Below are 26,407 nucleotides of genomic sequence, written 5' to 3'. Positions count from 1 at the left end.
ACCAAACAAACAAACAACCAACCAACCAAACAATCAACCAACCAAACAATCAACCAACCAAAAACCAACCAACCAAACAACGAACCAACCAACCAAAGAACCAACCAACCAACCAATCAACCAACCAACCAATCAACCAACCAACCAAACAAACAACCAACCAACGAACCAACCAATCAACCAACCAACCAAACAACCAACAAAATAACCAACCAACCAATCAATCAACCAACCAATCAACCAACCAAAAAACCAACCAACCACCAACCAAACAACCAAACAACCAACCAACCAAACCATCAACCAACCAACCAACCAACCAACCAAATAACCAAACAACCAACCATCCAAATAATCAACCAACAAAACAACCAAACAATTAAGCAAACAACCAAACAACCAACCAATCAACCAACCAACCAACCAACCAACCAACCAACCAATCAACCAACCAAAAAGCAACCAACCAACCAACAAACCAACCAACCAACCAATCAACCAACCAAACAAACAACCAACAAACCAACCAACCAACCAACCAATCAACCAACCAATCAACCAACCAACCAACCAACCAACGAACCAACCAACCACCAACCAAACAACCAAACAACCAACCAACCAAACCATCAACCAACCAACCAACCAACCAACCAAATAACCAAACAACCAACCAACCAAACAATCAACCAACCAACCAACCAACCAATCAACCAACCAACCAACCAACCAATCAATCAACCAACCAACCAACCAAGCAACCAATCAACCAACCAACCAAACAAACAACCAACCAAAAATCCAACCAACCAACCAAACAAACAAACAACCAACCAACAAACCAACCAACCAAACAATCAACCAACCAACCAATCAACCAACCAACCAAACAAACAACCAACAAATCAACCAACCAACCAACCAACGAACCAACCAATCAACCAACCAACCAACAAACAAACCAACCAACCAACCAACCAACCAACCAATCAACCAACCAACCAACCAAACAACCAAACAACCAACCAACCAAACAATCAACCAACCAACCAACCAACCAATCAACCAACAAACCAACCAACCAACCAAACAACCAACCAAACAACCAACCAACGAACAAACCAACCAAAAACCAACCAAACAACCAAACAACCAACCAACAAACCAACCAACCAACCAATCAACCAACCAAACAACCAACCAACCAACAAACCAACCAACCAACCAAACAATCAACCAACCAAAAACCAACCAACCAAACAACGAACCAACCAACCAACGAACCAACCAAACAACCAATCAACCAACCAACCAATCAACCAACCAACCAACCAACCAACAAACCAACCAACCAACCAATCAACCAACCAAACAAACAACCAACAAACCAACCAACCAACCAATCAATCAACCAACCAAAAAACCAACCAACCAACCAACCAACCAACTAACCAACGAACCAACCAACCAACCAATCAACCAATCAACCAACCAACCAACCAACCAACGAACCAACCAATCAACAAAGCAACCGACCAATCAAACAACCAACCAACCAACTATCCAAACAACCAAACAACCGACCAACCAACCAATCAACCAACCAACCAACCAACCAACAAACCAACCAACCAATCAACCAACCAACCAATCAACCAAACAATCAACCAACCAAACAATCAACCAACCAACCAAACAAACAACCATCCAAATAATCAACCAACAAAGCAACCAAACAATCAACCAAACAACCAACCAACCAAACAACCAACAAACATACCAACCAACCAACCAACCAATCAACCAACCAACCAACCAATCAACAAACCAAAAAACCAAACAACCAACCAACCAAACATGCAACCAACCAACCAACCAATCAACCAACCAAACAACCACCCAACCAACAAAACAACCAAACAACCAACCAACCAAAATATCAACCAACCAACCAACCAACCATTCAACCAACCAACCAATCAAACAAACAACCAACCACCCAAATAATCAACGAACAAAACAACCAACCAAACAAACAAACAACCAACCAACCAACCAATCAACCAATCAAACAACCAACCAACCAACCAACGAACCAACCAACCAACAAACCAATCAACCAAACAAAAAACCAACCAACCAAACAATCAACCAACCAAACAAACAACCAACCAACCAACCAATCAACCAATCAACCAACCAACCAACCAACCGACCAACCAAGCAAACAAACGACCAACCAAATAACGAAATAACCAACGAACCATCCAACCAACCAACCAACCAATCAACCAATCAACCAAACAAACAACCAACCAACCAACCAACCAACCAACAAACCAACCAACCAAACAACCAGCCGAACAACCAGCCAAACAACCAACCAAACAACCAACCAACCAATCAAACAACCAACCAACCAACCAATCAACCAACCAACCAATCAACCAACCAACCAACCAATCAACCAAACAACCAACCAACCAATCAACCAAACAAAAAACCAACCAACCAATCAACCAACCAACCAACGAACCAACCAACCAAACAACCAACCAACCAACCAAACAACCAAACAACCAACCAACCAAACAATCAACCAACCAACCAATCAAACAAACAACCAAACAACCAAACAAACAACCAAACAACCAACCAACCAAACAAGCAACCAACCAACCAACCAATCAACCAACCAAACAACCAACCAACCGACCAACCAAAGAATCAACCAACCAACCAACCAACGAACATACCAACCAACCAACCAACCAATCAACCAACCAACCAACCAACCAATCAACCAACCAACCAACCAATCAACAAACCAAAAACCAACCAACCAACCAACCAAACAAGCAACGAACAAACCAACCAATCAAACAACCAACCAATCAACCAACCAACCAACTAATCAACCAATCAACCATCCAACCAACCAACCGACCAACCAAACAACCAACAAACCAACCAACCAACCAAACAAACAACCAACCAACAAACCAACCAACCAACCAACCAACCAACCAACCAACCAACCAACAAACCAACCAAACAAACAAACAACAAACAAACCAACCAACGAACCAACCAATCAACCAACCAACCAACCAACCAACCAAATAACCAAACGACCAACCATCCAAATAATCAACCAACAAAACAACCAAACAATCAACCAAACAACAGAACAACCAACCAACCAACCAACCAACCAATCAACCAACCAACCAACCAACCAATCAACCAACCAAACAACCAACCAATCAACCAACAAAAAACCAACCAATCAACCAACCAACCAAACAAACAACCAACCAACCAACCAAAAAACCAACCAACCAACCAAACAACCAAACAACCAACCATCCAAATAATCAACCAACCAACCAACCAACCATACAACCAACCAACCAACCAACCACCCAACCAACAAAACAACCAAACACACAACCAACCAACCAATTAACCAACCAACCAACCAATCAACCAACGAATCAACCAACCAACCAACCAACCAACCAATCAAACAAGCAACCAACCAACCAACCAAACAACCAAACAACCAACCATCCAAATAATCAACCGACAAAACAACCAACCAATCAACCAAACAACCAACCAACCAACCAATCCAACAACCAACCAACCAACCAAACAAACATCAAAACAACCAATCAACCAACCAACCAACCAGGCAACCAACCAAAAACCAACCAACCAATCAACCAATCAACCAACCAACCAACCAAAAACCAAACAACCAACCAACCAACCAAGCAATCAACCAACCAACCAACCAACCAAACAACCACCAATCAACTAAACAACCAACCAACGAATCAAACAACCAACCAACCAACCAAACAAGCAACCAACCAACCAACCAACCAAACAACCAACAACCGACCAATCAACGAACAAACCAACCAACCAACCAAACAAGCAACCAAACAAGCAATCAAACAAACAACAAAACAAACAACCAACCAACCAACCAACCAACCAAACAAACAACCAACCAACCAACCAACCAATCAAACAACCAACCAACCAACCAACGAACCAACCAACCAACAAACCAACAAATCAACCAACCAACCAACCAACCAACCAACCAAACAAGCAACCAACCAACCAACCAAACAACCAACCAACCAACCAACCAACCAAACAAACAAACAACCAACCAACCAACCAACCAACCAACCAACCAACCAAACAACCAACCAACCAACCAACCAAACAACCAACCAACCAAACAACGAATCAACCAATCAACAAACCAACCAACCAACCAACCAAGCAATCAAACAACCAACGAACTAACGAACGAACCAACGAACCAACAAACCAACCAACCAACCAATCAACCAACCAACCAAACAAACAACCAACCAACCAGCCAACCAACCAAACAACCAATCAACCAACAAACCAAACAATCAATCAATCAACCTACCAACGAACCAACCAACGAACCAAACAAGATACCAACCATCCAAGAAATCAACCAACCAAGAAACCAACCAACCAACAAACCAACCAAACAACCAACCAACCAATCAACCAACCAACCAACCAACCAATCAAACAACCAACCAACCAACCAACCAAACAAGCAACCAACAAACCAACCAACCAACCAATCAAACAAACAATCGACCAACTAACCAACCAACCAACCAATCAACCAACCAACCAACCAAACAATCAACCAAACAAACAAACAACCAAACAACCAACCAACCAACCAAACAAACAACCAACGAACCAACCAATCAACCAACCAAACAAACAACCAACCAATCAACCAAACAACCAACCAAACAACCAACCAACTAAACAACCAACCAACGAACCAACCAACCAACCAACCAACCAATCAATCAACCAATCAACCAACCAACCAACAAACCAACCAATCAACCAACCAACCAACCAAACAATCAAACAAAAAAACAACCAACCAACCAAACAACCAACCAACCAATCAAACAACCAACCAACCAACCAACAAATCAACCAACCAAACAAACAACCAACCAATCAACCAAACAACCAACCAAACAACCAACCAACTAAACAACCAACCAACGAACCAACCAACCAACCAACCAATCAATCAACCAATCAACCAACCAACCAACAAACCAACCAATCAACCAACCAACCAAACAAACAACCAACCAACCAACCAACGAAACAATCAACCAACCAACCAACCAACCAACGAACCAACCAACCAACAAACAAACCAATCAATCAACCAACCAACCAACCAAATAACCAACCAAACAATCAACCAACCAACCAATCAAACAAACAACCAAACAAACAACCAACCAACCAAACAACGAACCAAACAATCAACCAACCAAATAACCAACCAACGAACCAACCAACCAACCAACCAATCAACCAACCAACCAACCAAACAACCATCCAACCAACCAAACAAACAACCAACCAACCAACCAACCAAACAACCAACCAACCAACCAACAAACAAACAAATCAATCAACCAACCAACCAACCAACCAAACAACCAACCAAACAATCAACCAACCAACCAACCAATCAAACAAACAACCAAACAAACAAACAACTAACCAACCAACCAAAAAACAAACAACCAAGCAACCAACCAATCAACCAACCAACCAACCAACCAATCAACATCCAACCAAACAAAGAAACAACCAACCAAACAACCAACGAAACAATCAACCAAACAAACAACCAACCAACCAACCAACCAATCAAACAACCAACCAACCAACCGACAAATCAACCAACCAAACAAACAACCAACCAATCAACCAAACAACCAACCAAACAACCAACCAACAAAACAACCAACCAACCAACCAAACAAACAACCAACCAATCAAACAACCAACCAACCAACAAACCAACCAACCAACCAATGAACAAACCAACGAAACAAACAACCAACCAACCAACCAACCAACCAATCAACGAACCAACCAACCAAGCAACCAAACAAACAACCAACCAACCAAACAAACAAACAAACAACCAATCAACCAACCAACCAACCAATCAATCAATTAACCAACCAACGAACCAACCAACCAACCAACCAACCAACCAAACAAGATACCAACCATCCAAGAAACCAACCAACCAAGAAACCAACCAACCAACAAACCAACCAAACAACCAACCAACCAATCAACCAAGCAACCAACCAACCAATCAAACAACCAATCGACCAACTAACCAACCAACCAACCAATCAACCAACCAACCAACCAAACAATCAACCAAACAAACAAACAACCAAACAACCAACCAACCAAACAAACAACCAACGAACCAACCAATCAACCAACCAACCAAACAAACAACCAACCAACCAACCAACCAAACAATCAACCAACAAACCACCCAACTAATCAACCAAACAATCAACCAACAAACCAAACAAACAACCAACCAAACAACCAATCAACCAACCAACCAAAGAAACAACCAACCAACCAACCAACCAAACAATCAACTAACCAAACAAACAACCAATCAACCAACCAACCAACCAAACAAGCAACCAACCTACCAACCAACCAAACAACCAACCAACGAACCAACCAACCAACCAACCAACCAACTAAACAAACAACCAACCAACCAACCAACCAACCAAACAACAAACCAATCAATCAACCAACCAACCAACCAGCCAAACAACCAACCAAACAATCAACCAACCAACCAACCAACCAATCAAACAAACAACCAAACAAACAACCAACCAACCAACCAACCAACCAACAAATCAACAAACCAACCAACCAACCAATCAACAACCAACCAAACAAACAACCAACCAACCATTCAACCAACCAAGTAAACAATCAACCAACCAACCAACCAACCAACCAATCAACCAACCAAACAATCAACCAAGGAAACAACCAACCAAACAACCAACCAAACAAACAACCAAGAACCCAACCAACCAACCAACCAACCAACGAACCAACCAACCAATCAATCAACCAATCAATTAACCAACCAAACAACCAACCAATCAACCAAGCAAATAATCAAACAACCAAACAAGCAACCAACCAACCAACCTACCAACCAAACAAGCAACCAACCAACCAACCAACCAACCAATCAAACAACCAATCGACCAACCAACCAACCAACCAACTAATCAACCAACCAACCAACCAAACAATCAACCAAACAAACAACCAACCAAACAACCAACCAACCAACCAAACAACCAACGAACCAACCAACCAACCAAACAAACAACCAAACAATCAACCAACCAACCAACCAACCAATCAATCAAACAACCAAACAAACAACCAACCAACCAAACAACCAACCAAACAACCAACCAACCAACCAACCAATCAAGCAACCAACCAACCAACCAATCAACCAACCAAACAAACAAACAACCAACCAACCAACCAAACAATCAACCAACCAACTAACCAAATAACCAACCAACCAAACGAATAAACAACCAACCAACCAAACAACCAACCAAACAACCAACCAACCAACCAACAAACCAACAAATCAACCAACCAATCAACAAACCAACCAAACGAACAACCAAACGACAAACAAACCAACCAATCAACCAACCAACCAATCAACCAAACAACCAACCATCCAACCAACCAAACAATCAACCAAGGAAACAACCAACCAAACAACCAACCAACCAACCAACCAAGAACCCAACCAACCAACAAACCAAACTACCAATCAACCAACCAACGAAACAAACAACCAACCAACCAACCAAACAACCAAACAACCAACCAACCAAACAAACAACCAACCAACCAATCAAGCAAACAATCAACTAACCAACCAAACAACCAACCAACCAACCAACCTACCAATCAAACAACCAATCAACCAACCAACCAAACAATCAACGAACCAACCAACCAACCAAACAAACAACCAATCAACCAAACAAACAAACAACCAACCAACCAACCACCCAACAAAAAAACCAACCAACCAAACAACCAACCAAACAACCAAACAACCAACCAACCAAACAACCAATCAACCAACCAAACAATCAACCAACAAACCAACCAACAAACCAACCAACAAACCAACCAACCAACCAATGAAACAACCAACGAACCAACCAACCAATCAACCAAACAACCAACCAACCAACCAATCAACCAACCAACCAAACAAACAACCAAACAACCAACCAACCAACCAAACAACCAACCAACCAAACAAACAACCAACCAACCAACCAATCAAGCAACCAATCAATCAACCAACCAACCAACCAACCAACAAACCAACCAACAAACCAACCTACCAATCAAACAACCAATCAACCAACCAACCAAACAACCAACGAAACAACCAACCAACCAACCAATAAACCAACCAACCAAACAAACAACCAACCAACCAACCACCCAACCAACAAACCAACCAACCAAACAACCAACCAAACAACCAACCAACCAATCAACCAACCAATCAATCAAACAACCAACCAACCAACCAAACAACCAATGAACCAACCAACCAACCAACCAACCAATCAACCAACGAAGCAAACAAACAATCAACCAACCAACCAACGAACCAACGAACCAAAAACCAACCAAACAACCAACCATACAACCAACCAACCAACGAACAAATCAACCAACAAACCAACCAACCAAACAATCAATCTACCAATCAACTAACCAACCAAACAACCAACCAACCAACCAACCAAACAAACAACCAACCAACCAATCAACCAACCAACCAACCAACCAACCAATCAACCAAGAAACCAACCAACCAACCAACCAACAAACCAATAAACCAACCAAACAACCAACCAACCAAACAACCAACCATCCAACCAATCAACCAACCAACCAACCAACAAACCAAGCAACTAATCAACAAACCAACGAAACAAACAACCAACCAACCAACCAAACAATCAACCAACCAATCAACCAAACAAACAATCAACCAACCAACCAACCAACCAATCAACCAACCAACGAACCAACCAACCAACCAACCAACCATCCAAACAAACAAACAAACAACCAACCAACCAACCAATCAACCAACCAACCAACCAATCATCCAACCAACCAAACAACCAACCAACCAACCAACCAATCAAGCAACCAAACAACCAACCAACCAACGAACCAACCAACCAACGAACCAACCAAAAACCAACCTTTCAACCAACCAACCAATCAACCAACCAACCAACCAAACAATCAAACAAGGAAACAATGAACCAACCAACCAAACAACCAACCAACCAAACAACCAACCAACCAACGAACAAATCAAGCAACCAACCAACCAATCAATCAACCAACCAAACAAACAAACAACCAACCAACCAACCAACGAACCAACCAACCAACCAACCATACAACCAACAAACCAACTAACCAAACAATCAACCAACCAAACAACCTACCAACCAACCAACCAACCAAACAACCCACCAACCAACCAATCAACCAACCAACAAACCAACCAAACAACCAATCAACCAACGAAACAACCAACCAACCAACTGACCAACCAACCAACCAACCAATCAACCAAACAACGAACCAAACATCCAATCAACCAATCAAACAACCAACCAACCAACCAACCAATAAACGAACCAACCAAACAAACAACCAACCAACCAACCAACCGAGGAACCAACCAACCAACAAACCACCCACATATCCATCCTAGCGTCCGTCTGTTTGCTCAATCGTTCTTTCGCTTATTTGTCACTTAGTGTTTATTGCTCGTCATCTTGTTCAGTGGAAATCTCGGTCTCTCCCATATTCACTTGATCCATTTGTCCACGTGTCCGATTATCCGATTGTCTATCGGTCAATAATCAGTCGGACAGTCGATTGGTGGGCTAGCCACCAAGTCAGCACACCAGACAATCAGTCAGCCGGTCAGTCTATCAGATGTTGCATCAATCATTCGTCCGTCCCAGCCTACAATAGCATGACCGATTCACTGCGACTCAGTGCTACGTTGTCTTCACGACTGTTCTCCGTCGGTCACATTCAATCCGTACATTGTGCTGGTCAGACGACTCGATTTTCATGTAGGGTGATCCACACCACAACGTGAGTGAGAATGCACATGTGTGGGGAGTGAGTGAGTATATGGAGTGTTCGGTTTGGAGAATGTATGGAGTATGGATTGGCTAGAGAATTGAGCTGTATTTTGATGAAGAGATTGGTGCAATGTGTTGTTGGCGTTGACTTGTATCAGCGATAGGATGTGTGTGTTCGTGTGATTTTGCGAGTGATTGAGTGAGTGAGTGATTGAGTGTATGTGTGTGTGTGTGTGTAGTGTGAGTTTCAGTGTGTCGGTATTAGTGGGCGTTTGTGTTTGTAGTAGCGGTGTGGAAGGGTGGCACGCCTCCAGGACGGGGTGGCCGAGTGGTTAAGGCGATGGACTGCTAATCCATTGGGGTTTCCCCGCGTGGGTTCGAATCCCATCCCCGTCGAGTGCCGCTTCTACACACACGCCAGCTCACCGACTACACAGTACACCACACTGGAACATGTGAATAACGTTTTTTGTTCTTTCTTCTTTTATTTTTATTTTTGAATTCATGAATTTTTTTGTGTTTTAGTTCACCAGAAAGTAAACTTTTTTAACGCTTTTGCTATTTGACCAATTACATTCTTTTAATATAAGTACTCATAGATTATTTTTATAATAATACCCAGGGTGATACAGAAATCAATCGATTGACTGGAAATTTGAATTTTCTGGCGATTGATCTTCAATAGGATTATTATTATTACATTATTCTGTATAATCCACATATAATATAAATCGATGTGTCATTGACATAATCTATATTGTCTGGAACATTCAGCCCCTTGGTACAACGTCTGTTAGAGCGCAGTAAGACCAAAAGTAGAAACTAATGGTCTGAGGCACGGTCGTACTGATGACCTGGCACCTTCAGCAACACTGCCTGTCCACGACAGCAGTAGGAATCAGAAAAATTTGACTATGAAAACAGTATATCTAATCGTACCATACCGATTTTCGTCGCGAAAGTTAAGTGCATTAAAGCATAGAGTTAGCAAAATAAGAACAACTAGCAAAAAGACCACGTGTGACCAGCGTCAAATAATTATCACTTGAGTGCTGTAGTCATGCTTCCAAATCGATAAAACTACTTCTCGCCCAGTCCCCTTTTCAGGTCCCACGAGAAAGAGCATCCTTACACTGTGGGTAAATGGGAGATCACATACCACTAACACCACAGTAGATCACCTTATTGACGATTAAATCCCTTCTTCACCAACTAATATTTCTTCTGTTGCTAATACCAATCATCCTCCTTTATCCTCATTCTCCACCAGTAGTAATGATTCAAGTTTACCAAATGTTATCCCTAGTCTCCTAAAACCGCGTTTCAAATCCAACTTAAAGATAAAAACTTTTCTTTCATATCATTTTATCATAAACAATGAACAGATGAAGAGATCGTAATAAAAACAACAATGAATTCATTATATTCTATTCAAATTTTTGTTTTAGTTCTCTTCAAAACAACTAGATCAATAAATTCATTGTAAACCTTAAACTCAATAATAGGAAATGAACAAATAGGGTACAAGAATTATTGATTTATTTTCTTGAATATTCGATAATCCTCCACTAAAATTATATATAATGTGGGTATATATAGTGTGAGTAGTGACAGTGTGAATAATAGTATTAGTAGTAGGAGTAGTAATAATAGTAATAGAAGTGGAGAACATTACATTTTACTTCATTTCATTTGAACTATTGAATTGTAGTAAGTAATGCAATTGTATTGTGTTTTGATTTTTTTCTTTCTGTAATAATGCATACATCTACACAATTCAGTGTAGTGTTATTCCGGGTAAACTACATGCATTGATTTCTGACATTGAATAGTAATATAATCTATTAGGTTGCGGATAGAGTAAGAATATTTTAAAACAAAAAGATGAAAATATATGTATAAAATGAGGGTTCTTTTTCAGAAGTTTTACAACACTGATTATTATTATTATATCATAACTTAATAATTAATGAATCATTACTAAAGCCACTGATGACAATCTCATGCGACAGTTCTTAACTGATAGGTCCTCGGTTCGAACTCCGCGAGGCGGGGTCGTGGATGCGCACTGCTGAGGAGTCCCTTAATAGGACGAAACGGCCTTCCAGTGTTTCCATGTTTTCCATGGTGGTCTAGTTTCAACTGACTCATGAACTCAACTACTGACATTTTCAAAATATTCATTTAAATTCTAAATGTCTATAAAACAGCATTTAGTCGACTTGTCAAATAATTGGTGAATGAAAAAACAGTTGTCGTGAATTCTCATAATCAATAGAATTTGATCAGCATTAGAAATAAAACAATATACAGCATTGTTTATAATAGAAAATGGTCAACTAATGCAAACAACTTAGTTTTATAAATGGACATTGGTAACCTGAATGGTGTAAAATGATCACATCTTTGACTAAAGCATTGAGTAAGCATAGGTTTGAATTCTTAGTCTCTCCAGCATTGTAAACATCCTTAAAAGACAATGGACAACTGACATCTAGAACTTCTTAACTGAACACATTCAACCAAAGAAATAATCTCTTTTTAAAATTAAATTTGCTCTATGTATTAAGTGTTGTGAGTAAACAGTCAATAACTAGGGGTATATATATCTTCTTTATGATTAGTCTATCAACTTTATATTCACATCAATCACAAATTACTTTCATAATCAAATTTAAAACCAAGTTCCTAATTAGACAGTTTCGCCTTACTGTGGGACTCTTCGGCAGTGCGCACCCATGATCCCGTCCGCGGGATTCGAACTAAGGGCACTCAGTCAAGCGCACGGACCACTGAGCCGGCATGTAATGGTGTTAGTGTCTAACATCAACCGATCCACGAAATTGCGCGACCATCTCTCATTGTACTGAGGTAGATACCTGTCTCCACCCGACACGGATTAGCTCCACTGGTCACGGCTTCTCACCAGAACTCCAAGAATCCCCTCACGAAGCTAGTCACTAGTGAGTACACATGTTAATTGTCAGTATAGGGGTTGTGGAGATTATTAAGTTTTTGATCGTGGATGCGCACTGCTGAGGAGTCCCACAATATGTCGAAACGACCTTCCAGTTCTTCCGGGTTTCCAACGGTGGTCTAACATCAATCGGTCCATGATCTCAATCAAAAATCAGAAGAATGTGTAGTAATTGGCGACAACTAGAAAGGGTAGCCCAGGACAGCGTAGGCTGGAGACTCCTGGTCGGCGGACTATGTTCTACTAAAGGTAATAGGCATAAGTAAATAAGCAACACAGCGTGATGATTTACAGTAGCCAAGTCTGGAATTATCCTTATTGGCGTGGGTGAAATGTCAACACTACTGATGCCCTTACAGAATCCAATCGGCTCACAATATAACACAACTATCAGTTGTCTCATAGTCTAACTTATAATAAAGTTCAGTATTTACGATTTCCATCTATCTACAAACAGGCCAGTAATGGTTAGTGAATCATTATCTTTTCATCCAAGTGACGTAAAGTGATGTGGAACAAGTATTACAGTAAAACCATGTCTTAAATGTAAGAGAAACAGTACGTGAAGCAGATATACTACTGACAAATAGTAAGTAACACATTTTGATTAAAAATAAAACGAACGACGCATTTTAAAACCAAGATGTTACAAAAAGATACATTGGAAACATTTTTATACACAATGCTTGTAAAAAAGAATCAAATGTGAATCGTGAAATCAGGCCTCTCATAAGGATTGCATCAGTCATATCCAACATAGAACTAAGTACATACGAGCGACATTTCGACTTGCCACACCACATCAGAACAATGAGATGCCAGAATTGTATCAGTATTAATAGTATCAGTGGTAGTAGAAAATATTTGGCTGAGGCAACAAGTTATGACTTCGTGAAGTAGTAAGTATAAGATAGTTTAGAAACTTAGGATATAAAGGGATAAAAATATAGAATACATGTGAACCACTGCAACAGATTCTCAGATGTGTGAGCGAAAGTCTGTAACCATTAATAATAAATATATTTTTTTATTATATCCCAATGAGTAGAAAGTTATATTTCTGACGTTTCATAAATTAATGAAAGCCGCTTGTTTAGGGTAAATGTAGAATATTTTTAATGCTATCAAAATCATATTAGGTCTGAATATGTCCTAAATATATGAATATATGCTAAAAATAATTTGCATTGTTTCCTTTGTACTATTCAAACTTGTGTTAATTTAATTTGGTTATTCATTCACTCTAAAGAAGAGATTAACAATGAATCAAGTAAAGTCAGGAATCCAAATTTCTACTTATTGGGATATCACGAAGATATAATCATTTTATTATTATTGTTATTGTTATTATTAACTTTCTATCCAATACCCAATTTTTCGTTGAAACTATCAAGTCCAATCTTGACATTGATACCTACAATCTCTAACCATTAGTTATGACAATTAAAGAGATCCCAACCAGATAAGTATTCACTAACAGATATGGCATCATTCAATGACTTCATAAACTGACATCACATATTGATTTAGCACCTCATCGTTTTCTTTCAACCTACTGCCAAACGAGGCATAATTAAGTGTCAAGATATCGAACCTATCATCATCAATCTAACATAAATGAATAAAAATAGAGTATTTCTGATTAAATTTTAATTCATTTTACTTACTATATTTTTGTATAAATAAATTTGATTTCTGTTTCCATCCTATACCAAGTAAATAAATTGGTATACCAGATAAAACTATAATCATACCAATAAATAATTCATTCGGTCTATGAAATATTGGAAGAATTAACAAGAAACTACAAACAATTAAGAATGTAATAGGAATTATTAATGGTAGACGAATAGGTCTGGGAATATCAGGTTGACTACGACGAAGATATAACATTGCTAGAAATGTGAAAATAATAAAAAAGATTTTAAAAAATTGATGGATATATTACATAAGAACAATATTTATTCAAACAGACTATTTGGATTAAGTTATCATTTGTAGAATATTAAAAAAAGAAGTATGATGACTACATAATAGGATGAAACTTCTATTCGAGATTCTACAATTGATTACCTACTAAATATGACTAAGAAATCTGCTTACTTTTTTTAACAAAGAAACAAAATCAGTTGTACATTAATGGAAATAAAGATCTATATATGGTAGATCTTTTCATTCAGTATGTAGGTCATTTATGATTGATCCGGTTGTTGTTTTATAGTTCTTAATAAAAATAAATCAGGATATTTGTAATATCCCAATGAGTAGGAAAATTAAATCTTCTAACGTTTCGTAACTCAGTGTAAGCTTTTTCTTCAGAGAATAAGTAACCAGATTCGGTTATTCATTCTCTGAAGAAGTGACTTACACTGAGTTACGAAACGTCAGAACATCTAATTTTTCAACTCATTTGTATATTACAGATATCTTAATTTACCTATAACCATCTATCCAATGTTCAATTTATTCAAAATTATCAAGTCAAACCTTGTTAATGATAACTATATAGTTTTCTAATAGGTTAGACATTACCATTCAATTTTGTATTCTTACATAAATCAAAAGCATTTTCTATTGATTGATCTTTTAACCATTCAATTGAATATTTTCATATTCTTTTTTGTCAGAAACATAACTCTCATTTATTTAAAGTAAATACTGTGTTGAGTACTTTTTCTTTTGTAAGAATGTAGTTCTTTTTTGAATATAAAGATCATGAATAACTAACTAATTAAAGGAAAAAATTTGTTTGTTTGTTTGTTTTGAGATAAAGCAATCTGTAACAATATATGAACATAATTTATACCGTTTTTGATTAAGATCATGAATCGATTGATGTTAGACCATCACTGTTTCTAGGTTTTTCAATGGTAGTCTAACATTAATCGGTTCATGATGTCAATTCAAAAACTTAATCATCTTCACAACTCTATACTGATAATTTGTTCAGTTAAATTTTTGATTAGTCGTTAGATTTTCTTCATAATAAAACAAGTAACTAGTCAAATTGTATTTTTCAAAAATTACAATACTGATTCAGTCTAACTGTATTGCAGCCTATATTGTGTTTTTGGCTATTCATAAACAATAAATATTGGAATTTCTTTATAGGCCCTAGAATGGTACCTTAGTATTTATTCATTTACATATTTTTCTGATTGATTAAATTATTTTGGCGAGACTATAATTTATGGACGACCTTTGAACAAATCTTAAGTGACCTTGTGAAATAGCCAATCAGAAAACAGCTAGTATAAAGTAAAGATATTTTATATAACGCTAAAGAATTAAAGTGGATACACTTTTTTTTACATGGTTCAAAAACTTGTCAAGGTTAGAAAGAGGTTCAGAGGTTCTTCCTCCAACATAAATAACATCGAAAGACAAACTCATCACGGTAGTTTGCACACGCTACAGTAACCATTTAATTACCGCAGTCACAAATAAAGGAACTTCTTAGTAATTTGTTGTAATCACTCAGTTATCAAGTCTTTATTAAAATCCGCCGTAAACCGATGCTAAACCATTGGTCGAGCATCAATCGGTTCATGATCTCAATCAAAAACTAATGATATTATTCTTGGAAAATATTAATTAGTTTATAGGTTTTTTTTAAGAAATTGATTTACATTTTAGGTTCCATTTGAAATTGTAGACGAAGGAGTATAGAACAACTGTTTGTCCCAGTGTAGAACTTCATGACAGTATTAACCCAAGACCCCACCAGGGGTCGAACCCAGATATATATATGTATATATACGAAGAGAGAGTTATACTGTCTACCAGGCAATAATGCAATGTCTACTAATTTATAAATAATTTACAAAATGTTATACAGTAGATAGATAAAGTCACTGTTTATCCAAATAATCAGTATTAATAGTTCATAACTAATAATCCAGTTTATTTACATTATTTACACATTTAAAAGAAAATATCTTAAACATCGACCATAGATAAATTTAAAACAAACAACATGTATAAATTCACTTGGTGTTGTTTACTTGTATCTTCTTATTGTTACTTAGGATTGCAGTTGATCAGTCTCTTATTGGCATATGTACATACTGTGTGTATTGCTTCGATAAAGCCTTAATTCACAAGGATTATATGCAAAGGTGGATGATAGCTGGTAGTGGAATGGACGATGCGCGTTTCGTCCCATTTGGGACTCGTCAGCTGGATGTACCTATATCTCAGAGTTGATGTTCATCCTGGGACTCAAACTCTGTACCGCTTGCTTCAGTAGTCCATCTTTGTATATAAAACACCATGTATAATTCATTTTTGTACTATTTGTGTTGAATCCTAACTAGAATGAAACTTTCATCCTTTATTCCACTACTAGTTACCATCTATGTTACATTAGAAAATTAATCATTCTATAGATTACCAACATATTCAATGAATTAATTAATTAAATAATAGTTAAATATAATTATATAATTAATAAAACATCATACCAAATATACTAGCAGCAACAGATAACCATTGAACGAATGATACATAATTAATCAATGTAAATAAATCTGATACAATAAGCATTATTAAACTTAAAATACAATTTAATAATATAGCTGGTACTGGTGTTAAGTGTTCAACATGTATTGTTGCTAACAATGTAGGCAATTGACCTTCTCTAGCTGCAACGAAATTCAATCTAAACAATTTTCAAAAATGAAAAACACAGTAAAATTGAGGAGTTAGTGGGGGGTTTCTTTCAACAACGAAAAATATCAAAGTCTCTTTATTTATCTGCCATATTTTTTTTCAATATTCATGTAACGTGTTACATTCAACAGCTTATTGAATAAGTATTTAACTGTATATAATGAGGTGTAATTTTGATTAGATCGTAACATTTAGTAATAGATTTTTTTTTAATACTTGAAACCATGAGTCGATTGAAACTAGATCACCCTGAAAAACCTGGAAGCACTAGACGTCCGTTTCGTTCTAGTAAGGGAATCCTCAGCAGCGCTCCTCCACGATCCCGCCTCACACGATTCGAACTCAGGACCTGTCGGTCTCGCGCGCGAACGCCTAACCTCAAGACGACTGGCCTGTCCGCCATCCAACGATGATAATGTCTAACTTCAACTAATCCACGAGATTGAGCGACACATTCACCATTGTCTTCAGTGAGTTACTATCTCACAACAGACCTGGTTGAACTTCACTGGTCACTGCTTCTCACTAAAACTCCAGAAAATACCTCTTGAAGCCAGTCACTAGTGAGCATAAGTTAATTAATATCACAAGGGGATTTTGTGGATTTTATAATAATTTCAATATTTGGATCATGAGTCAATTGAAGACCACCATGAAAAACCTGGAAGAACTGGATAGCCGTTTCGTCCTATATATCATGCCTACGTAGATTATTAATTCAATACTTGAATAGACCAATTCATTTTTTTTCTTCAGATATTGTCCATGTTTGGCCACGTTCGTTATTCGCTTGTAATCGTGATTGTTTATATATGAGTACGTATATATATATATATATATTTGTCACTTACTCTCTTGATTATATATTGTTAATTTGTTTTCCCATATGACTAGAAATATTGATTCATGAATGACAAAAATGAGTTGACACGTTTACCTTCTTCGATCAGATTCTTTCCTCTTATTGTGTGTCTACATTTAATATGTATATATATGTCCAAAAATCATTTGCATATTTGATTTATTTTATTCCGTTATTCACCAACGTCGAGTTAAATTCATGAATGTGTACGAGGTTAAATAGGATAGATGAATCTTGTTAATACCATTTTATTATCAGAAGGGGTTTTGTGAAGATTTTAGTAAATTTATAGTTGAATTCATGAGTCGATTGAAGCTAGACCACCATGGAAAACCCCGAAGCACTGAACGATTGTTTCGTCCCAGTATGGGACTCCTCATCAGGGTGCATCTACTATCCCGCCCCACGAGATTCGGATCTAGAACCACTTTAGTACGATCATATAAAGTTAGATAACAGTCCTATAAGAGCATTCATTTCACCTTTCTACCTTTCAATAAGTTTATATTTATCATCTTATATATTGTGTTGCTCTACACTGACATATTTATAGCACATAATTTTAGATTGTTTCATTTGATTGAAATGAAAATTTTAATGGGAATTACATTCTAATTTACATTACTCATTGACTAAATGAACGGAAGAAAAAATAATGGAAAGTACTGAATATATAATACATTACTGGAACATTATAAATAAGACAGACAACTTCAGCCAAAATGAGGGATAATAGAATTTCCTTATTAAATAATATCGATTTTTGTAAAACAGAAAAAAATCTTGATCATAACTGTAAATCTCAGAAGTAAAGATTCGAGTTATTTTATAATTGATTGATTGATTGATGATTCAATAAAGTTATTAATGAATTAAAACCTTCTTAAACCTTGAATACTCTATGAATTCAACAATCAAGTCATGATAGTATTCACTAAATGGATAATATTTAAAATAGTAAAACGTTCAAACATTTGGACAATTAATGGACTGAGCGAGTTTATACATACTGTGGTGTGTGCTACTGATGTTGACAAATATAAGTAGTATGTAACATCAATCGAAAGTGAAATACCTGACGGGAAAAGGTTAAGAAGATTAAAGAAAAGAGAATGAGAACAAAGAATGATTGGTGTGGAAATGAGAGAACAATGAAGTCTGAGACGATTAACTCATATTTACAAAAGGAACAGTCAAGTTTGAGACATTGACATTTTGCAAATTAAGTATTTACTATAAGGTTCTCAAATTTTAATAGGATTTTCTGTAATTCTGTATTCCAATACAGTTGATTGTCCCCATTTGTGTTCTCGTTCTCTACAATACTGAATATGTGTGTATACAAGTCTCTTAAGGCAAAACATTAGGTGAGAGACAATAAATAAAGCATATTGTTGAAATAAACCGACTATGCACTCAGTCATTGTGATTAGATGGTGGTTGGAGGTAGTCAACAGGAAACCCTGGACCCGGGTTTCGTGCTACTTGGCACTCGTCAGCAAGGTGTACCTGTAACCTTGAGGGAACTGGTGCTCCCTGGCGGATTCGACCTCGTGTCACCCAGCTCCACAGTCAGTGACGTTACCACTGAGCTATCCGAGCGTGACTAACCTCCTGTAGGACTGAGATGTAATCACAATTGATTGATCACTGGGTGGTGATCAATCTCATGCTTGTCTAGTCCTTAATAGTGCAGATCGAATGCTATCGATCATGTTGCAATGTGGCCACCAGTCTAGGTGACTCGACACTGCGGGCCCGGGTCCAGGGTTTCCTGTTGACTACCTCCAACCACCATCTAATCTCAATACATAGTGCCCGCAGTGTCGAGTCACCTAGACTGGTGGCCACATTGCAACATGATCGATAGCATTCGATCTGCACTATTAAGGACTAGACAAGCATGAGATTGATCACCACCCAGTGATCAATTAATTGTGACTCAGTCATTGTCCCAGCATACATTTCTTTGCCTACGTCACAGGACAAGTATATGTATACATATACGCCTATGAATTTTGTATGTTACGATTCATTTTGCCAGTTATAAGTACCTAGTAATTTCACAGTTCCTCGTACGCGTTTTCGGTTGAGACAAGTGTCTAAATCGGATGATTGCATAATGTGAAACAAATTTGATTACCATTATAATTAGTTAGATTGTCATTTCCTTATTCACTACAGAAAGATATTTATACATAATTTTTATGTCCTCCATTTGAATACGGCAGATACGATATACAACTAACCGTACTCGAACGTGTAGAACCCCACAGTCGCATATGAAAAAGGAAGAAGCAAAGGAAGCGATTATTGGGTAATGGTTAAAAATTTACAGAAAAACAGGTATTTATCGTTTTTACTATTGTTTATAACATCACTGTAACCCAGTTAATCGTCAGGTGAGAAAGTTATAAAATTGTCCAGTCATAGCATGCCATATCGATGTTCTGGAGCATCCTACCAGGTTTTGACTGGATGGATTCTCTCCGGCTCCTTTAGAGCTTCTGAAGGCCTCGTTCTGCTTTAAGAGGCCGTCCCAACAGAATTAATTTAAAAATCCCCGAAATACCATAGCAATGAGTAATAATAATAGTAGACAGTCCACATAAGATGCAAAACAGTTTGTCAGAATTCCATAGTCAGATGTTTTAGCAAAGTCGTATTGTAGTTAGCTACAAGTTTCAAATCTTTTACTCAAATTTATATCCATTGGAGAAATAATTAAAGCTTGAGCGATGTTTAGTGGCCGTTTTTCACCTAATTATGATCAACAGTGTATATATGGCTTAATTTTAAGTTGAGTTCAGAGTCTCTTTAAATTTCCCAGAAAACAACTTGATATTTAATCTCTTAGTAAGAATTGTTTGTTTTCTTCTCTCAAATGTAGTCACTTCAAGACATTATTATTATTATTATTATTATTATTATTATCGTAAACTCATTACGGGATGTAGATATGTATGCTTGGGTTCAAGCTAAACTTTTAATGTGAGGGCTACTTATACAACCTGGATACCGAAGTAGTTGAAGTAAGGGATCAAATCTGTGAATTTTCGACTGAATGTCAAACATCACCACTTCGGGTTATATACTAGAACAATCATCTAAACGTCATCAGATTATATTGATTCTCGATTCTAACCTACTTGAATTGTTAAGTAATGTTTCCTTATTGAAGCATAAATTGATAAAAATGCAACTATGAAAGGTTCCATAATAAAGGGAGGTAGTCTTCCGGTAATTCATGACTTTTAATAATTATGAAGTTGATGTCAGTTCGAGGCGGAAGTTTATTTTCAACTTAAATATAGAATGTACTACACAACTGATTATGTTAATGCGTCCAAGTTATACTCATTAAGGAATAACTGAACGATTAATAAATTCTTGAATTTTTTTGCTGAAGATTCACAGAAATTTAAGTTTCTGAAAACCAAGGAGAAGCAAAATAAAATTCTGTTCCTACCATATGGTTTATGTGACACTACCTACTACTGGTACTCAATTTTAACCACTTGAAATATTTCTGAATTAAGGTAACCAATAAACAGGTTGCTACTACACCAATGTATCCGTGTGTGTGAGTATGTGTACCAATTCAAATTCACCCATTCGACATTGATTCTGAGTACGGAATCCAGTTCAACGATCGAGGTAAGTCTAGAAAGACTGGGTTTGTCTAAAAGTATGGGGTTCTATGACACGATTTACAATCTACGGAAAATATCACCAAATAGAAAGCAAGTGCATTTGAGGATTTAAGTCAAAATTGGATGTATGCAAGTCAGACAAAAATAATGAAATCAGTTACAAATATTGGCAAACAAATTTACTATGAAGAGAATGAAATACAAGATAAATAAAATAGTAGGTAAACAACAGGTTTAATGAAAAGCTTGAACCAAGAATTACAAAACCTTCTTTGTAATGCATATGTACTACTTACTAATATTTAGTAGTATGACTCATGATAAACAGTAGACGAATTAGAAATGAAGCTTTGGAATGAACAGGTCCAACACTCGGATCATTGTCATATTTACAAAAATAACGGGATTGTGATAAATCATTCCGAAGAACCTAGAATTCCTTTCAACTTAAATAGACCTTAGTTTTCGGATTATGTAAGTTAAGATTTAAGATATGGATTACTGATAAGTCTGCTAAAAATGAACACATGACACAGTTTCCTAGTCGCTTTCTAATAATCAAGGATCTAATATATACGGCAATCTATATATAAAAGAAGAGATGAGAATTATGGAATCAACGCTTTACTTAAAGGTTCAGTTTATGTACAGGAAAACGAGGGTATTTACAAAGTTGTACTCGATCTTATGCTTCTTGGAAGTTTTGAAGCATAATAAATATGGTAGCAGTACAGGTTAATGCCCAGTCGAAACAGTGGTACATGATTCCGTATTTTATAGATGTTTCTGTGGAGATTCTATTCAACACTGACTTGATAAATTGTTTCCTTTGATTTCCATGCCCCTATGAATATTTTGATGAGGGATATTTTCAGGACTCCTCCATGAATTATGTTTTATGATTAGTTTATAGGCACTCACTTCATAAGTCTAAAATCTTACAATCTCAACCTAAACCCTACATCTTAAGCCTTAAATCCTATTCCTAACCTCAATCTTAGGTAAACAATGATCTTTTCGTCATTAAAACTAATCATCTACGCTCTACAGATAACACTTTGTTTTGATCCATGTTCTGTAAGCTTAAACAACTCACTCGTTCCATTTTGGTTGCCTTTTACAAATCACCGTTACCATAGTTAAAGTTTACTTGAAAGCATGTATTTTGTACTTTCCATGAAGATACATATAATTCATTCCCTAAATGACATCTAGATGTACATGTAATCTCCTAGAGACCGAATACAAAGTAGACGGGTACTAAATGAGCATTTGTTAATTATTAAAGAAGACTCATCCTGCTGATGAGTGCCAAATAGGACGAAAAGTGACTTCTAGGTTCCACTGATGGCCACCATTCATCTCCGTTTATAATGCTTGTGATTTAAGGCAATCCGCAAGGGATTTATTTATTTATTTTAACACATAGATATTGGTAGAAGGAGGCATCAAATATGTAAGCGCCACACAAATCTCATTCGATATGTGTGAGAGCTGTGATACTACCCGGGTGCCCAAACCGAAACAGGTGGTCTTATTAGGAGACCACACCCTGAGTCTTTGACCTGAAGGTCTGATCCACAAGGCAGTGGAGCAACGTCAGGAGATGCATTCCCATGGTAGCCGGTGACCGACGATTGGTTCATACGCCATTCGTTCCTTCAGGATACTGGAGCTCATGTTCACCATTGGTTTGGAATCCGGTTAAAGCTCTGGACATTCGCTTTTCGTCCTCTCAATTTCGTAAACAACACCCCCGCCACGAGAAGGGAGTGAGTAGGACTTCCCTGGCAGAGGCTATATACGCGTGGCCATGTGAGAGCATTTCGAGAGGGAGAGTGGACTCTCTCCACTCTCGGCCGTACCAGGGCATTTAGGGGCAAAGGATACACATATGCCAATAAGAGACTGATCAACTGAAGTCCTAAACATTATTGGGAAGATTCAAACAACCACTACAAAGAAGATTCATTCTATATTACAATTCTAGAAGAGAAAGCGTCTTTTTCACTAAAAGTTGGATTATGGATAGTTTCATTACCAATTTGATTTATTAGAACAACTAACCTGCCTGATGTGAATAAAATTCCATTTAAACCACCAAAACATGATAATGAAATGAATATTGACATTATCCATGAGAATTTTCCGTATAAACGATCAGCAAATGTCTTGAAAGTATTTATATAACAAACAAAAAAACAAAAGAAAAAAAACACGATTATGATAACATATACTACTTGTTAGTTAGTATACAGTAGTTTTATACATCCTGATTACTCGCAGTTTTACGCTGGTGTTTCCAAAGCACCTTAGCTTTGATTTACTAGTGAATGAAGACGGACATACACTTCATACTTCAAATATAGTTGACTAATTTAAATATTGAAATAGACTTCATTCAACTTTGTATTTACATCAAAAAATTTTTTGGATATTAACAATCCAATCCCTGATTAATTGGTCGGTTGTATTGTGGCGCGTGCTACTTATATTGATAGAAGTAGTATGTGACGCGAGTCAGGGATGTAATATCAGGCAGCAGAAGATGGGGAATATCAAGAAAGGAAGAGTGGGAATAGAAAGCAGTTAGTATGGAAATGCAAGAACAACGAAGTTCGAGACAATTATTGAACATTTTGCAAATTAAGTATTATAGTATGGTTTTTCTATTTTACCAAGTAACTCTGTAATTTTGTGCTACATATAATTCGGTTGTCCTCACCTGTGTTCTCCTTCACTACAGTATGTCTGTGATCGAGTGATTTATTATGTTCCAAATAATTACATGTTCCCTCATTTTTTTTGCGTTCTGTTGATACTTCAGTATAAAAACAATCTATATGAACAGGGGATAAGTTTTATTGTGTTTTTGGTTTCTATGTAAACTATTCTCTGAAAAAAATCTTGTGTAATTCATTAAACTAATATGATTCCTAATAAAACAATCATTATAATTACTAATCAATCGGTTAAGCAGAATTAAGATGGATTTTTAGCTTCGTTTTTTTTCGGCAAAACTGACGACAAATAGCTTTCTAATATCTTCATAGCCTATATATCTTTGTTTAAGTCATCTGAACAAATGTATATAGGATTATAATTTGCTTAAAGTATAATTCAGTTTTGATAATTACACCTTTGTAATTACTTTAGTCTTCTTATTTGAATAGTGGATTTAATCGAATGTGGAAAGTATACATTGTATTTGATTTGAACCTCAGAATACAACACTTTCAATCTATAAGGAGATTTGTACAAAGTTCCTACATACTATAATCAAAACGTTTATGATATGAAAAAGTTTAATATGTGAATTATTCACTACTTAATGGAGAAAATAAAGTATGGAAACAAGAAAACATTTGGATATAGATACTTTTTAAAATATAAATGAATAGGAATTTAATCTTTTTCAACTTGTTTTATCTAAACTCCAATTTAAAGCATGTGTCTGTGTGTACAAATTGTTTCATCAGATTTTCAAGGAGTCTGTATGTTATAACTTGTGACCGCCGATTAGAGAGCAGTGAATTATCGATCGGACCATGAACGCGTAAAACACGTGCGAACAGCCTAGAGTCCTGATTGGTCCTGCTTTCCGCCTAGCTCAGCCAGTTAAGTCCAGAACACCAGTCTCAGCCTCTGCAATATGGATCATTATATTTTAAACATGCTGAGTTTATATACTCATCAAACAGACCACAACGTACCAATAAAATATGAAACAACATTTGTACAAGAATTAGCTAAATGTGGCTATGAGTGACGGAGTTAGTAATTAATATACTGGTTATAACTCAAGAATGGTAAAACGTATAATAATAGTTTATGGGTCAAAATAAAGCTTAGAATAAGAGGAATATGAATATGCACAGTTTAGTTACTTAATAATTATACAATAGAAATATACGTTCAGTATTGGTCCATCTATAGATCCCAAAAGTTATCATTCATTATTCTTGTCGGGACATAACACTGTACATAAATGTTGTCTGAAAAAAAGAACACTACGAGAAGTAGTTTCTAAGACTATTTATAAACTCGATAAACTATCCTTACATATATTAATCTCTCTAATGAATAGGTCTTTTGTAGCAAAACA

At 36.8% G+C, this 26,407-nt stretch overlaps 1 protein-coding gene across 1 annotated transcript in view; it reads right to left on the bottom strand.

Annotated features, from left to right (window-relative positions):
- Window positions 1–11,555: 11,555 nt before the first annotated feature.
- SLC7A5_6 (Large neutral amino acids transporter small subunit 1) overlaps window positions 11,556–26,407 on the bottom strand; it is a 39,411-nt gene continuing 24,559 nt past the window's right edge. Inside the window, exons 8-11 of the mRNA XM_051216815.1 lie at window positions 24,370–24,473; window positions 17,580–17,776; window positions 14,784–15,011; window positions 11,556–11,980 (exon numbers count right to left, since the gene is read on the bottom strand). Coding sequence (XP_051065430.1) covers window positions 11,928–11,980; window positions 14,784–15,011; window positions 17,580–17,776; window positions 24,370–24,473 — 582 coding nt within the window. The 3' untranslated portion in view covers window positions 11,556–11,927. The remainder of the gene's footprint in view (window positions 11,981–14,783; window positions 15,012–17,579; window positions 17,777–24,369; window positions 24,474–26,407) is intronic.

This window comes from Schistosoma haematobium, chromosome 6 (genome assembly GCF_000699445.3).
Source record: "Schistosoma haematobium chromosome 6, whole genome shotgun sequence".
Taxonomy (NCBI): domain Eukaryota; kingdom Metazoa; phylum Platyhelminthes; class Trematoda; order Strigeidida; family Schistosomatidae; genus Schistosoma; species Schistosoma haematobium.
This window is presented reverse-complemented; position numbering and strand designations above follow the sequence as displayed.